Raw genomic sequence first — 14,356 nt, 5'->3', positions numbered from 1 at the left:
ATTTTTTGTTCATTAAATGGTTATCATTTAAGCTCAGTGAGACAAGTGACACACATGCAAAATCATACATCTATGATCAAGACAAGTGGCACACATGCATAAATTAAATATGACACTATTCATTAGATGGTTATCATATACGATCAATGACAAGTGTCAAACATGCAAAAATCAAATATGACAAGTGTCAAACATGCAAAAGTCATATATGACACCCGTAAAATTCTCTTTATTCATTAGATGATTATAAATACATGGACTTTGTTCAATATGAATAACAAACACAAGATTACTTTACAAGACCCATGAGCAACGCTCAAGGAAATGATCACCACAACAACCCTGAAGGTGAGTTTTACTACACTGATGATATTTCTTAGGAGGACAAGGGATTTTTTTTCGCTAGCAGTTCGAGATTCTGTATGTAAACAGTTCATTGTCGGTAGCTAGATCGGACTACATAAAGCGCTACCGACAACGGAACTAGTTAGACCGAGATGTCTTTTCCTTTCTAAAAAGGATTTAAGAAACCCACAAGAGGTACCGACAAAATAGCAAGTTGGAACTTATTAGGCCATTAGTCATTTTCTTGACAATCGATCACAAAAACACATAGCCAAGTTCTTGATATTACATCTATTTTGATAAAAAAAAAATTGGAACAATTTTGGTGGAGCTCTTCGATACTTGGTCAGTATGATATGAGGCACCTAATATTTTTTTCATATCTGCAGGATCAAAACCACCGGAAGAGTACACCATCCCGAAAGCCACCATAACGCGTATCATGCGCCAAGTCCTGCCACAAGACTCCAGGGTCACCAGCGGCGCCAAGGAGACCATGGACCAGTGCATCGTGGAATTCTCCGCGGTCCTCACACGGGCGGCCATGTAGGAGTGCCATCGAGACTGGCGCCTGACTATCATCGTCGCCGATGACCTAATCGCTGGCATTTCTAGATTGGGATTTGCTGATTACCTGCAGCCCATGTCTAAGTTTCTACGCCTATACTGTGAGAACGCTAACCAGCAGGCTGTAGCACCGCCAAGACCGCCGGCACCGCCGGCACCTGTGGCCCCGAGCATGGAGGAAGAGACGGCAGTGCCCCCACCACCACCATCGCCGGATCTCACGCTGCAGTTGGGCCTACCATCCGTGCCAGACGTCACGGAGCTGGCGCCTCGTACTGATGTGTACACACTGTGGCATGGAGGAGCACCCGCGGTGGCCGGGCACCTCGCTGGCGCCGATGCCACCACCTGCTGCTGCTGATGAAGACGAGTGAAGTGAACTGCCCGGCCTGCAGCTGGCAACTTTGAGTAGGCTTGCTCTAATAAATCCATGGACGGATGGACCATGATGATGAGCATAAGTATTTGCTTTAATTCATTGCCTTTTTATGTTCTACTGTTCTAATTTCAGAATAATGTTCCAGCCTGGCTTTGTAGGAGATATACTATTGTGCTGTTGAATCAAAATTTCCTTTTGTATTGGAATATAATGTGCAACTTGTAGCAAGCTATATCTTGTTCCTTATTGTTTACAGGTATAAGTTTTAATACTTGTGCAACGTATGTAGCCAAGTGATATATAGCCAGATTTACAATTCAAAGAACCAGCAAAATTAATACGACATAGGAGTACTAAACATACATGGTTCATATATCTTTTAATGATTATTACACTACTTTCAAGTCCAATGTCGTATATCTATCGATTGTGTCTGCGGTTCGCAACAGCTCATAGACGCATCATCACTCTGAACTCAGCAAGTCAGCAGCCGCCTGGTGCCCTGGTCACACGAGAACGCCTCCAGCCCTCCACCTTCCATATTAGTGTGAATCTACTTCCAAGCCTGGTCAGCCAGCAACGTCGACGCCTGTTGAGAACGCCCTTAGTCTACTGCTAGACGATCAAGTGGCTGCTGTATGACCGGAGGGCTGACAAATCTGCGTACGCCCGACTGGACAGAGGATGCAGAAGTAAGTCATGGACACAATCCGTGTCTCCTTCGATGTCGGATACCACTAAAACATTTTTAAGATTTAATTAGTTCTCTCTTATTTTAGGTTCACCATCACAGCCGAATATATTGCAGTATGGTTGACATGTTTAAAGGAGTTTGATTGCTGAGACTTTCCCGTATGAACCCTACTTATTACTCTTTTCAGGTGCTATGCGAGTCATGTAGGGATGAGAGAAGAAGCATTTTGTACACATCGATTAGCGCAATTCCAATGTATAGTTTCTGTTAGTGATTTCTAGAGGAGGGAGGTAATTTCGACTCAACCATCCTAATGCATAGTTTTCAATAATAGTTTCAAAAATTCAGTTAGCACTTACATGCACTACAAACAAGGAAGATCAGTTGTGGTAGAAGTAACAATGTGATATAATATACCACTACATCTCTCTACAAAGCTAGACCTTCAATGTTCACATATCAATGTGCAGACAAAATACTCCATCGCTAACAAGGGTGTGTTGCTTCTTTCCTTACAATCAAAAGCCTTCTCCTTTCTCTCTGGCCTATCTCCAAATCACACAATCTATAATGTTTATTTTGCCTTAAGATGGGTCCCACCATGTATATAATTAAAAAATCAGTTGCTGGCCATCCCGAGATCCTATCCATCCACGGCACCACGCTCTACTCCTGGTCCACATCTTCTCCGCCTTCATCTTAGATGTCAACCACCTTGCGCACCAGCAGCACCCGAGCACGCATGGGGTAAATCATCGTGAAGCTAAATCATTGACACTGAGTATTGGTAAACTGGGCGATATGGTGTGCACCCTTCTTTCATAGTTGCGCCAGGCTCACATGCTTTTGTGTTCTTGATTGGAACCACCGGTGATAGCAAAAATGGCCTCATTCGGCTTGTCTGAAATTTGGCTTGTTCGGCTTCTTTTTTTTAGCCGGAACAGTATTTTTCTCTCACAACATTTCAGCCAGAACAGTGTTTTTCAGCCAATTTCAGCTAAGTTTCAGACCAGCGAACGGGGCTAATGTGTCCGAGCGAAGGCAATATTTTATTGATTGTAGGCTGATCTTGATGGTTTTTCTGCTTGGTGGGCAGTGGCTGATTTGAGTGTTGCTGTTTTGGGTGATGTGGCAAAGACGCAGCCACTGACGGACTAGGATGGTGGGTCTAGTTTGAACGGGTATTAACCGTGGGTTCTGGATTGGAGGGCAAATGAAAGGTGGTTGTGTGAAACTTTGGATGGTTGTTGGGAGAATGGGATTACTGTTCACAGGGTGATATGCCGCGAAAACCCTGACCCTCCCCCTCCGCCTCCACGGGGGCTTGCTCTTCGTCGTAGCTTTGGCTTTGCTCTCAGGGGTTGGTCTGGGCTTGTGCTTGGTCTTGGCTTGTCTAACCTGTTTCTTCTTGGAGGATGTTGATGGTGCAAAAGGGTTTTACATTTCGCTAGGCCGGGGATTGAGGTTGCCTAGGTATTTGGGTGGCTTGCCTGTTTGAGTTTCGTGCCGCCTTTTGTCTCCTGTAGTCTGTGTTGGACTTGTCATACTCGTTCATGATTTCGAACAATTCACTTATGGAATCTAGAGGTGACCTTGCGAAATGCAATGCAGGGCGGACTATCCTATGGCCAGGCCCTCGATGGCCGCTGCGATGATAGCTGCTTTCGGGATGTTGGGTGCTTGAGCTTTGAGTTGGATGAATCTTTTCAGATAATCGGCTAAGAGCTTGTCCTCTTGCTATACACAATTCATGAGATCATTGGTTGTCTTTTTATTTTGGGTTGTAAACCTTGAAAGGTGGCAAGTAGCTCGGTCTTGATCTAACTCCATGATCGTATGAAGAGTGGTTTTAGAGAGTTATACCAATCATGAGCGACGCCTTCAACCACCATAATGAATGACTTCGCCAGAGCTGGGGCATCACCGCTTGTTGATATTACAACCGTCTCATTGTTGGCTAAGAATTCCTAGGGTTGGACTGGCCATTGAAGAGAGGGATGCACAACTTGTAATTAGGCGGTCAAGGATGTTCATGAATTGTCTAGAGATCGGGGAGGTACGATCGTACATTGGTAGTCCATGATTTTGCTCAGCCATCGAGGCTACTGGGGGGCGAAACCTTCATAGTGCTCCTGAGGGTCTTCGATGTCGTTTGCTCTCTAGAGATGTTTATCTCAATCTTTAGTATGTTTCTTATATGTTGGGCTTCTTTTAGTGAATTATTCAAATGACCCACTCTGTTTTTAGTTGTTGTTCATTCAGTAGCTGCTGCTTGTGTTGCTCCAACCTTTCAATTTCTTGATTGAATTCTTCTAGCTTCCTCAACACCATGGTCTGTCGTTGGATGTTGTCTTCATCTTCTTTGGATGGTAGATCCTGGACGTGCCCTTCTAGGGTTTTGTCCTGCTAGCGGCCTAGCATGGTTTTGCCAGGTGGAACTTGAGCCGCCGTGTTTTCGCCAGGTGGAATTTGGGCCACAGTTGTGGCTTCCTCTGCTGCGGCATCAACTGCCTTCGATGACTCGCTAGTTTTTGCTCCTGTCTTTGCAACTTTCTTTGGGGCCTTGGAAGGTTCGAACTAGAACCACGGTGAGCGCCAATGCTGTTCTTGACCAAAGTCTTCAAACATCAGGGCGCCGTCGAACTACCAGGACCGTGAGGGAAAAGCGAATCAATGGCGAAGATAAAAGCAAAGGGAAGGTAGCAAAGCTGGTTATATGACAACAATGGGGGTTGCCCTTCATCCTCGTTTACAATCACCCCTAGAGGCACTATTTATAGTGGTATGTGGTCATTACATAAGGCCAAATGATCCTCGCACCTGCCCCGGATCCAAAGCATATCCTCAAGGGGTGAGGGCAATCTGGTCAAACCGTCACTCAAACCCTAAAAAGCACTCAACCACCCCCGACGTGTGGGGACCGCTATGTCTAATGTCACTCTTTGGCGCTGTTGTCGGTCCATCTCATCTAGTGACTGGTCGTTTCGCTTGCGCCCCTTTCATCACCGGCCACTTTGGTGTCACCCTCACCTCGCCGCATGGCCCTTTGCCCTCATCTAGTCCGAAAAATTGTCCAGTGCTTACCTAAGCTTTGCCGCTAGGAAGAAGGCGACGAACACCTACTGTCAACAAAAGGCGAGTACACAACATGATGAAGATATGAACCTCTGTGGCGATAACTAAACGGATGGTGAGAAGCGAATAGAGGGGCTGAAGAGGGCGAAACCTGTCCCAACAAGTGGCACACATGCAAAAATTATATATGACATATGTCTATTCATTAGTTGGTTACCATATACAATCAACGACAAGTGGCAGACATGCAAAAATCAAATATGACACTTGTAACTATCTTTCTTCACTAGATGATTATAAATACATGCACTTTGTTCACTGAATACAAACACAAGATTACAAGAGCCATGAGCAACACTCCAGCAAATGATTATCACCATGATGACCTTGAAGGTGAGTTTTGCTACCATGATGACCTTGGGATTTAAGAAGCTCAAAAGCAGTACCAACAAAATAGCGAGTTCAAACTTATTAGGTTCGATAGTTTTTGGTGCAATTTTATACAATCTGAAAACACATAACTAGGTTGTTGATTTACATCTAGTTCAATACTTTTTGGTGCAATTTTAGTGAAGCTCTTCACAAAATTGGTCAATATGATATGTGACAGTGAGCAGGGCCGTCCCAACAATTTCTAGGGCCCTTGGGCAAGCAAGACAATGAAGTCCCGGCAATCTAATATTTTAATATCACGAGATTGAACTATATAGTACTAGTGGTAATAAGAGTTAACTCGTAAAATATAGTTCGTTAAAAAACGACAATACATCAAAGAAGCTTAAAGAACGGTGAAATCACAGTAACATGAAATGACTTAAAATTTAAAACAAATTATGGGCAGCCTGCTGCCTGTGGCATGTCCATAAGTTCCTTGATGAATTAAATAATTAAACTAATAGATCAACAATTCGCTGCACTATCGCTTGATGCCTGTATGTATTGGATTGCAAGGTAAAAAAGAAACTGAAGTTTTCAGATCGAACAAACAATAAATACTGATGAACTGAAACCATAATCACTTACCGCAGAGAGTCGGGGACAGGGATGAAGGGACTGCAGCGTAGCTGGGTTAGTGGGCACCTGCTGGGATCACGGGATTCCAGATTACGGAAATTGGGATTTCAGGATTTGGGAACGCCGAAACAGCCGCCGCGGCGCAACAGCACGCATGCTTTGACACGGAGTCGCGAGTAGGAAAGGGTTGCCGCGCAGAGTCACAGACTGAACTGGACGTGACCATATGGAGCCAAATACATGTACTACATATACGTATACTCATGGGCCCCTAGTGTCATGGGCCCCCGGGCGTCGCACTGCCTGCCCTCCCCCATGGGACGGGCCTGCTGGTGGAGACCGCCATCGTTGAACATGCGGAAAGCTTGGTACGCCTTCATCTCCTTATGGGTTTTGACTCTAGCTCTTCTTGTGAAGCAGGTCCTTTACTAGAGCTCAGGCTGTTTTGAAAAAAAAAAGTTTAGTAAAAATGGTTCTTATTGCAGTTTTGCTATAATTTATTTATGCTAAGTTTGTGAGAAGCGGTGAGAAACTATGTTTACATGGCTCTGCTTGTCCACAGGGCCGTCCCAACAATTTCTAGGGCCCTTGGGCAAGCAAGACAATGAAGTCCCGGCAATCTAATATTTTAATATCACGAGATTGAACTATATAGTACTAGTGGTAATAAGAGTTAACTCGCAAAATATAGTTCGTTAAAAAACGACAATACATCAAAGAAGCTTAAAGAACGGTGAAATCACAGTAACATGAAATGACTTAAAATTTAAAACAAATTATGGGCAGCCTGCTGCCTGTGGCATGTCCATAAGTTCCTTGATGAATTAAATAATTAAACTAATAGATCAACAATTCGCTGCACTATCGCTTGATGCCTGTATGTATTGGATTGCAAGGTAAAAAAGAAACTGAAGTTTTCAGATCGAACAAACAATAAATACTGATGAACTGAAACCATAATCACTTACCGCAGAGAGTCGGGGACAGGGATGAAGGGACTGCAGCGTAGCTGGGTTAGTGGGCGCCTGCTGGGATCACGGGATTCCAGATTACGGAAATTGGGATTTCAGGATTTGGGAACGCCGAAACAGCCGCCGCGGCGCAACAGCACGCATGCTTTGACACGGAGTCGCGAGTAGGAAAGGGTTGCCGCGCAGAGTCACAGACTGAACTGGACGTGACCATATGGAGCCAAATACATGTACTACATATACGTATACTCATGGGCCCCTAGTGTCATGGGCCCCCGGGCGTCGCACTGCCTGCCCTCCCCCATGGGACGGGCCTGACAGTGAGGCACCTAATAGTTTTTTTAATATCTGCAAGATCGAAACCATCTGAAGACTCGTACATCGTCTCGAGAGGCACCATAACGCTTATCATGCGCCAAGTCCAGCCACACGACTCAAGGGTCACCAGCAACGCCAAGGAGACCATGGACCAATTCATCGTACAATTTTCTGTGGCACTCACATGGGCGGCCACGCAGGAGTTCCAGCGAGACCGGCGACGACCTGATCGTTGGCTTTGCTAGCCTCGGATTGGTGTACTATGTGTAGGCCATTACCGAGTACCTACGCCTGTACCATGAGTCTCACGTTAACCGGCAGGTTGTAGCACAGCCAGCACAACCGGCACCTGTAGCCCCGACCGTGGAGGAAGAGACGGCGGCGCCACCATCGCCGGATCTCATGCTGCAGTTGGGCCTGCCATCCGTGCCAGACGTCACGGAGCTGGCGCCTCGTACTGATGTGTACGCGCTGTGGCCTGGAGCAGCACCGGCGGCGGGCACCTCGCTGGCTCCGATGCCTCCACCTGCTGATGATGATGAAGACGACGAGTGCAGTGAACTGTTCGGTCTGCAGGTGGCAACTTTGAGTAGGTTTGCTCTAATAAACCCATGGACTGATGGACCATGATGGTGAAAATAAATGTTTGCTTTAATTAATTCGACTGTTAAGTGAAGGAAGCATTTCAATGCCCTTTTCTACGTTCTGGGGTTCGAAATATGGTGTTTCAGAATAATGTTCCAGCCAGGCTTTGTAGAAGATTGCTATTGTTGTTAAATCAAAATTTCCTTTTGTACTGGAATGTGCATCTAGCAAGTTATATCATCTTGTTCCTTATTATTACAGTACGGGTATCAATTTTAATACTTGTATAAGGTAGTCAAGTGATAGCCAGATTTACAATTGCTCGAAGTCAAAGAGCCACCAGAAATACGACATAGGAGTGTTTGAGTTCGTTTTAGGCATATTCATCACATCAGCATACATAGTAGTAGAATAGGTGTTTGGGATTTACAGAGAGACAGAGAGAAAGGGGGTTATAGGTAGCAGACCATCAAAAGCCGTAGTGGTCGAAGCACCGGCCGGGGTTTCGTTGGCGGACGCCATCTGCGCGCCGGTAGCGACATTCGGTGGAGAGGGAGGAGTCGGTGCTGTGGCGTCCTCGGTGGCGGCGTGTGCGTCGGGGTGGCGTTGTCAGCGTCGGTGGTGTTTCCCGTCGCTGGCAGCGCCCCTTCTCAAGATCGGGTCTAGGGTTAGGATGTCGGTGGGGTGACTGGCGGCGCGGTGAACCTTGTACTGCGAGCCCCGACCCCCACCTTTACTTTATAGCGCTGTGCGACGGGGGCCCACCAACCATGTAGGGTTGGCGCCCCCGATCAGGGCGCGAGAACAAGACCCAAAAGGCCGTTGGGCCTAACTGGTGGGAGATCAAACCTAACATTCTCCCCCTTGATCTCTCATCTATTCTTCGTTCTTTAATTTCGTACTCAAAACTTTCAATTCATATTTTTCTTGCTTTCATCCTATTTCATCACAGATTGGTGCATAGAACTGTCCCATTGTCACAGCAATTAGTGCCGCTAGACTAACAGTCACAATACACTTCTCCGTTTTAAAATGTAAACTTTCTTTGGGCCCTTCGTATGTTCGGGAATCATAGGCTTTCTCTTAAACCCATGCCGGCTACGTGTTCTCTGAACACGTTGGGTGGTAAGCCCTTTGTGAGTGGATCCGCGAGCATTTTCTCTGTACTTATATGCTCAAGATTTATTATATGATCCCGAACTTTATCTTTCACAACATAGTACTTTATGTTAATGTGTTTGGTAGCACCACTTGACCTATTGTTGTGAGCGTACTGTACCGCTGGATTGTTATCACAATACAATCTCAGTGGTTCATTTATATCATCAATCACTTTCAATCCGGGTATGAATTTCTTCAGCTAATTCACCTGCCCCATTGCCTCATAGCATGCTACAAACTCGGCATACATTGTCAAGGATGTAGTTACGGTTTGTTTGGAGCTTTTCCACGATATAGCCCTTCCTGCGAGAGTAAATACATATCCTGACGTGGATTTTCTTTCATCTCCCGCATAATCAGAATCTGAATACCCCTCTATCTGCAGGGAGTCAGATCTTCTATATGTAAGCATGAGGCCTTTTGTACCCTACAAATAACACAGGACTTTCTTCACTAATTTCTAATGTTCAATTCCTGGATTCTTTTGATATCTGCCAAGTAACCCGGTAACAAAAGCTAAGTCAGGACGTGTACACACTTGAGCATATTGTAAACTTTCAATAGCTGAAGCATACGGTACCGCTTTCATTTGGTCAATTTCATATTGGTTCTTGGAACACTGATGTTCCCCAAATCTATCGCCCTTGACTATAGGAGCAGGTGAAGGACTGCACGCATGCATACTAAATTTCTTCAGGACCTTTTCTATGTATGCCTTTTGCGATAATCCTAGAACCCCTTTTCTCCTATCTCGGTGAATCTCTATTCCCAAAACGAACGAGGCCTCACCGAGATCTTTCATATCAAAGTTTGAGGACAAGAATTTCTTCATTTCCATTAGTAAATTGATATCACTACTAGCAAGCAAGATATCATCCACATACAAAATTAGGAATATGTACTTTCCATTCCTGAACTTTGCATAAACGCAATTGTCCTCAACATTTTCTTCAAACCCAAAACCTTTTATCGTTCTATCAAACTTCAAATACCACTGTCTTGAAGCTTGCTTCAATCCGTAGATTGATTTCTTCAGGCGGCATCCCATATTTTCCTTTCCTTTTACGACAAAACCTTTCGGTTGTGCCATATAAACATTTGTTTCTAAATCCCCGTTTAGGAAAGTCGTCTTTACATCCATTTGATGTAACTCTAAATCATAGTGGGCTACAAGTGCCATTATAATTCTGAAGGAATCTTTACATGAGACTGGAGTAAACGTCTCATTGTAATCAATCCCTTCTCTTTGCGTAAAGCCTTTCGCCACAAGTCGCACTTTAAATCTTTCTATATTCCCTTGAGAGTCATATTTCGTTTTGTAGACCCATTTACAGCCTACTGTTTTGGCTCCTTTAGAAATATTTTCTACGTCCCAAACTTTATTGGTACTCATTGATTTCAATTCATCTTCCATGGCCTTAAGCCACTTTGATGAGTGGTCGCTTCTCATGGCTTCTTCAAATGAGGTGGGATCATCCCCCATCTGACATTCTTCTGTTTCATAAACTTCATAGTCATCAGTAATAGTTGATCTTCTTATTCTTTGAGACCTTCTAGGTGCCTCTGGCACTTGTTCCACATTGGGCTGTTGTTGTTCTTCCTCATGTGCAACATTTGGTTCTATAGGTTCCTTAAGGACAGGTTCCTCATGTTTATTCATTGTCGCCACGGGAGAACTTGCAACAGGTGTTGACACTACAGTGTCCTGCACTGTCGGTGCAACAGCAACAGGTAGCGTGGGTACATGTACCCGCTTCTCCTGTAGGCTGATTTCTCGTGCTACCACGCTCCCCCTGATCATGTTATCCTTCAAGAACACAGCGTGTCTTATTTCTACAATCTTCGTATGTCTATCAGGACAATAGAAGCGATATCCTTTCGATCTTTCTGGATAGCCAATAAAATGGCAGCTGACTGTCTTGGAGTCTAACTTTCCTATGTTTGGGTTAAACACTTTTGCCTCAGCTGGACAGCCCCACACACGCAAATGGTTAAGTGAGGGTTCCCTTCCTGTCCATAATTCATACGGTATTTTAGGCACCGATTTACTTGGTACTCGATTAAGTATGTGAATGGCGGTTTTCAGTGTCTCCATCCATAAACTAATCGGTAATGTGGAGTAACTCATCATGCTTCTTACCTTATCCATTAAGGTACGGTTACGTCTTTCAGCCACTCCATTCTGCTGAGGCTCCCCCGGTGTGGAGTACTGAGCAACTATGTCATTTTTCTGTAGGAACCTTGCGAATGGTCCAGGAATTTGGCCATATGGGGTATGTCGCCCATAGTACTCTCTACCTCGGTCTGATCGTACTATCTTGATTTTCTTATTGTGCTGATTTTCAACTTCAGCTTTAAATATTTTGAATTTATCCAATACTTCTGATCTTTCTTTAATTGGATAAATATTGCCATAACGAGAGTAGTCATCTATGAATGTTATAAACGAGTCATAACCATCCACACTTTTCACAAGAAAAGGACCACATATATCTGTGTGGATTATTTCTAAAATTCATGTGCTTCGTTTGGCATCTTTCTTAATTTTCTTGACATACTTTCCTTTGATGCAATCAATACATTGTTCTAAATCTAAAAATTCTAAGTGCGGGAGAATTGATTCCTTAACCAATCGTTCCATTCTCCCCCTCGAAATATGACCCAAGCGATAATGCCATAATTTCAAAGAGACAGTATCAATTCTCTTCCGCTTCTTAGTTACATCCGCAGATGGGGAATCATTCACATTCTCATTGCATACATTGTTCGCATTCTCAGCAAGAGATAATAAATAAAGCTTGTCTTATCGAAAGGCAAGACCAACACATTTATTATTAACCAGTATCTTACACTTGTCATCACCAAAATGGCAATCAATTCCATCATCATCAAGTTTCGAAACACTTATCAAATTTCTACGCAAAGAGGAAACATAAAGTACTTCTTTAAGTCTAAGTACAAAACCATTATTCAATTCTAAAGAAAAAACTCCAATGGCTTCAACATTGGCTTGTACTCCATTTGCAACTTTAATCGTTCTTTCTCCTTTTTGTAAGGTTTTCGTCTCACTTAACCCATGTAAGGAATTTGCAACATGAGTAGTTGCTCCTGAATCAACCCACCAAGTGGATTTATCATAACATAAATACAGGGATTCATCTATAAATATAATAAATTCATCACCTTTCTTTAGCAGAGATTTCAGGAAGTCTGGACAATCCCTCTTGTAGTGTCCCTTCTTGAAGCAGTGCTTGCACTGATCTTTTTCAGCTCCACCATATTGCTGATTCTCAGAATCCTAGGGTTTCTTTCCCTGTGAATTGGAGGAAGATGCCTTATCCCACTTAGGTTTCCCTTGTGGTTTAGAATTCTTGCCATTAAAGTTCTTTCTTTTGTTATCCTTCACAAAATGAGCAGATTCATCTTGTGAGGACTTTATCCTCTTCTCTTCTTGAGCACACATTGAGATGAGTCTTTCTATGTCCCATCTTTCAGGCTGCATATTGTAATTCATAATAAAGGTGTCATATTCTTTTGGCAAAGAAGTAAAAATCAAATGAATCAGGAAATCCTCCTCCTTCAAATTCATTTCTTTTAGCTTAGATGCCGTAGTGTTCATCTTCAAAATGTGCTCTCTTATGCTACCACCAGTGAATTTCTCATTCACAAGCTTCTTAATCAGTGAACTTGTTGTGGCCTTGGTAGACCCAGTAAACTGACTCTTGATTTTCTCAAGATATTATTTGGCAGTAGCATATTCAGGGATTGAGCCTCTTATCTGTTCTTCTATGGTGGCTTTGGCTACCAACAGGCACTTGTGGTTGGAGAGAGTCCATTGCCTATGTTCAAAGTCATATTTCATTCTTATTTCAGCATGATCACGCTTTCGAGCAGTGAAATCAGCGTCAGATTCATTGTCACCTCTCACCGGGTCCTCTGGCTCAGTAGGACACGGTGAGGTGATGGCAAAATCGACCTCTCCCAACGCAAGTTCCAATTCATACTTCTCCCGCCACACACGGTGATTGGTTCCGTTGAGTGTCGGGATGTTGGCAATGTTCACAATGCATTTGCCTCCTGAAATCACACCAGAGTAAGTAAGAACATTTATACATAAAATTTCATGCTTTAACTCAACGTTGGTCAAATTAAAACTTATAATTCATCCATGCAAACATTTTACATTACCGTTGGGCTAGATCCGCAACGAACACGGCCTTACCTCCACCATCCCCGTCGCGCTACTCGACATCGTCCACGAGCCCGCTCCAATACTCGATGCCACAGAGAAACCTCACCACTTAGCCACCATGCTCGACGACATCGTCGACCTCGACCGCCTCAGCCTCCTTCCAGATGTGCTCCTCCGCGACATTGTCTCTCGCCTCCCCATTAAGGATGCCGCGCGCACGGCGGTGTTGTCCCGCCACTGGCGGCCTCTCTGCGCCTCGCCATCCATGTCGCTGGTGCAGATGGAGACACAGCCCTTCTTCCTTGTCGCATGCACCAAGCAGGAGCAGCGCCCCATCATCCGTGCTAAGGAGATGGGTGCCAGCAGCCGCGTCTTCGTCGGCGTGAACATACAGCGGCTCCACGATGACTTCGTGCCCTACGACCCCGGCCTTCTCCACTGTGTCTGCCTTGGCCCCGTCATGTGTGTGCTCCGTGCCACCCCACTCGGTGGCTACGATGGCTCCCTCGACGACGACCCGGAGTCTGGCGTCACCCACTTCGACGCGCCGTTCGACTGAGCCATCGGTCGTGATGGCCAGGCACCCCCGCGGCTGCTACGCTCCGTGCCAATGCTGTGGGGGCTGCAGGTGGTGGGCTGCTGGCTTGGGTGTTGGCTGCGAGGACAGCGTAGGCCATATGTTCGACGATTTACCCGGCCGGCGACAGCAGCTTCGTCGACGTCCCCATCGGCGCGCTCTGGGAGGAGGAGATGCTCCGCTGGGGCGACAACAACCATGGGAAGGGGAGAGTGCTTCATCCCCTGGTGGAGCTCCAGAAGCCGTGGCCTGCTGTTACCCAGGTTGTTCCTGGCGAGCTCGCACAAACATCGCCCTCATGGTGTTCGACACCAGGTCACAACCATGCTAGGTGCGCCCCTGAGTCAGTGACCACTACACCGGCTCCTTCGTCGATCCTTGCTGCGGCGCTGGCGTTTCCTTCCATACCTGAGCTAGTGGAAGCAGCAGAAGAGTTTACCTTTGTCATTGACTTACGCTCCACCCTTGGGCCTGCTAT

At 45.2% G+C, this 14,356-nt stretch overlaps 1 protein-coding gene across 1 annotated transcript; it reads left to right on the top strand.

Annotated features, from left to right (window-relative positions):
• The first annotated feature begins 305 nt into the window (after positions 1–305).
• Positions 306–1,273, top strand: LOC136525556 (uncharacterized). The gene is made up of 3 exons (XM_066518501.1): positions 306–348; positions 735–871; positions 986–1,273. The coding sequence occupies exons 1-3, from the start codon at positions 306–308 to the stop codon at positions 1,271–1,273; spliced, it is 468 nt and encodes a 155-aa protein (XP_066374598.1).
• Positions 1,274–14,356: the final 13,083 nt, after the last annotated feature.

The sequence above is a fragment of the Miscanthus floridulus genome, chromosome 19 (genome assembly GCF_019320115.1).
Source record: "Miscanthus floridulus cultivar M001 chromosome 19, ASM1932011v1, whole genome shotgun sequence".
Taxonomy (NCBI): domain Eukaryota; kingdom Viridiplantae; phylum Streptophyta; class Magnoliopsida; order Poales; family Poaceae; genus Miscanthus; species Miscanthus floridulus.
This window is presented reverse-complemented; position numbering and strand designations above follow the sequence as displayed.

What these genes read in the sequence shown, in the direction of transcription:
- LOC136525556 (XM_066518501.1), top strand. Translation starts at nt 306, where the DNA reads ATGAGCAACGCTCAAGGAAATGATCACCACAACAACCCTGAAG. An exon ending in TCACCACAACAACCCTGAAG is followed by an intron (nt 349 to 734) that starts GTGAGTTTTACT and finishes TCATATCTGCAG; the next exon opens with GATCAAAACCACCGGAAGAG. An exon ending in GCATCGTGGAATTCTCCGCG is followed by an intron (nt 872 to 985) that starts GTCCTCACACGG and finishes GATTACCTGCAG; the next exon opens with CCCATGTCTAAGTTTCTACG.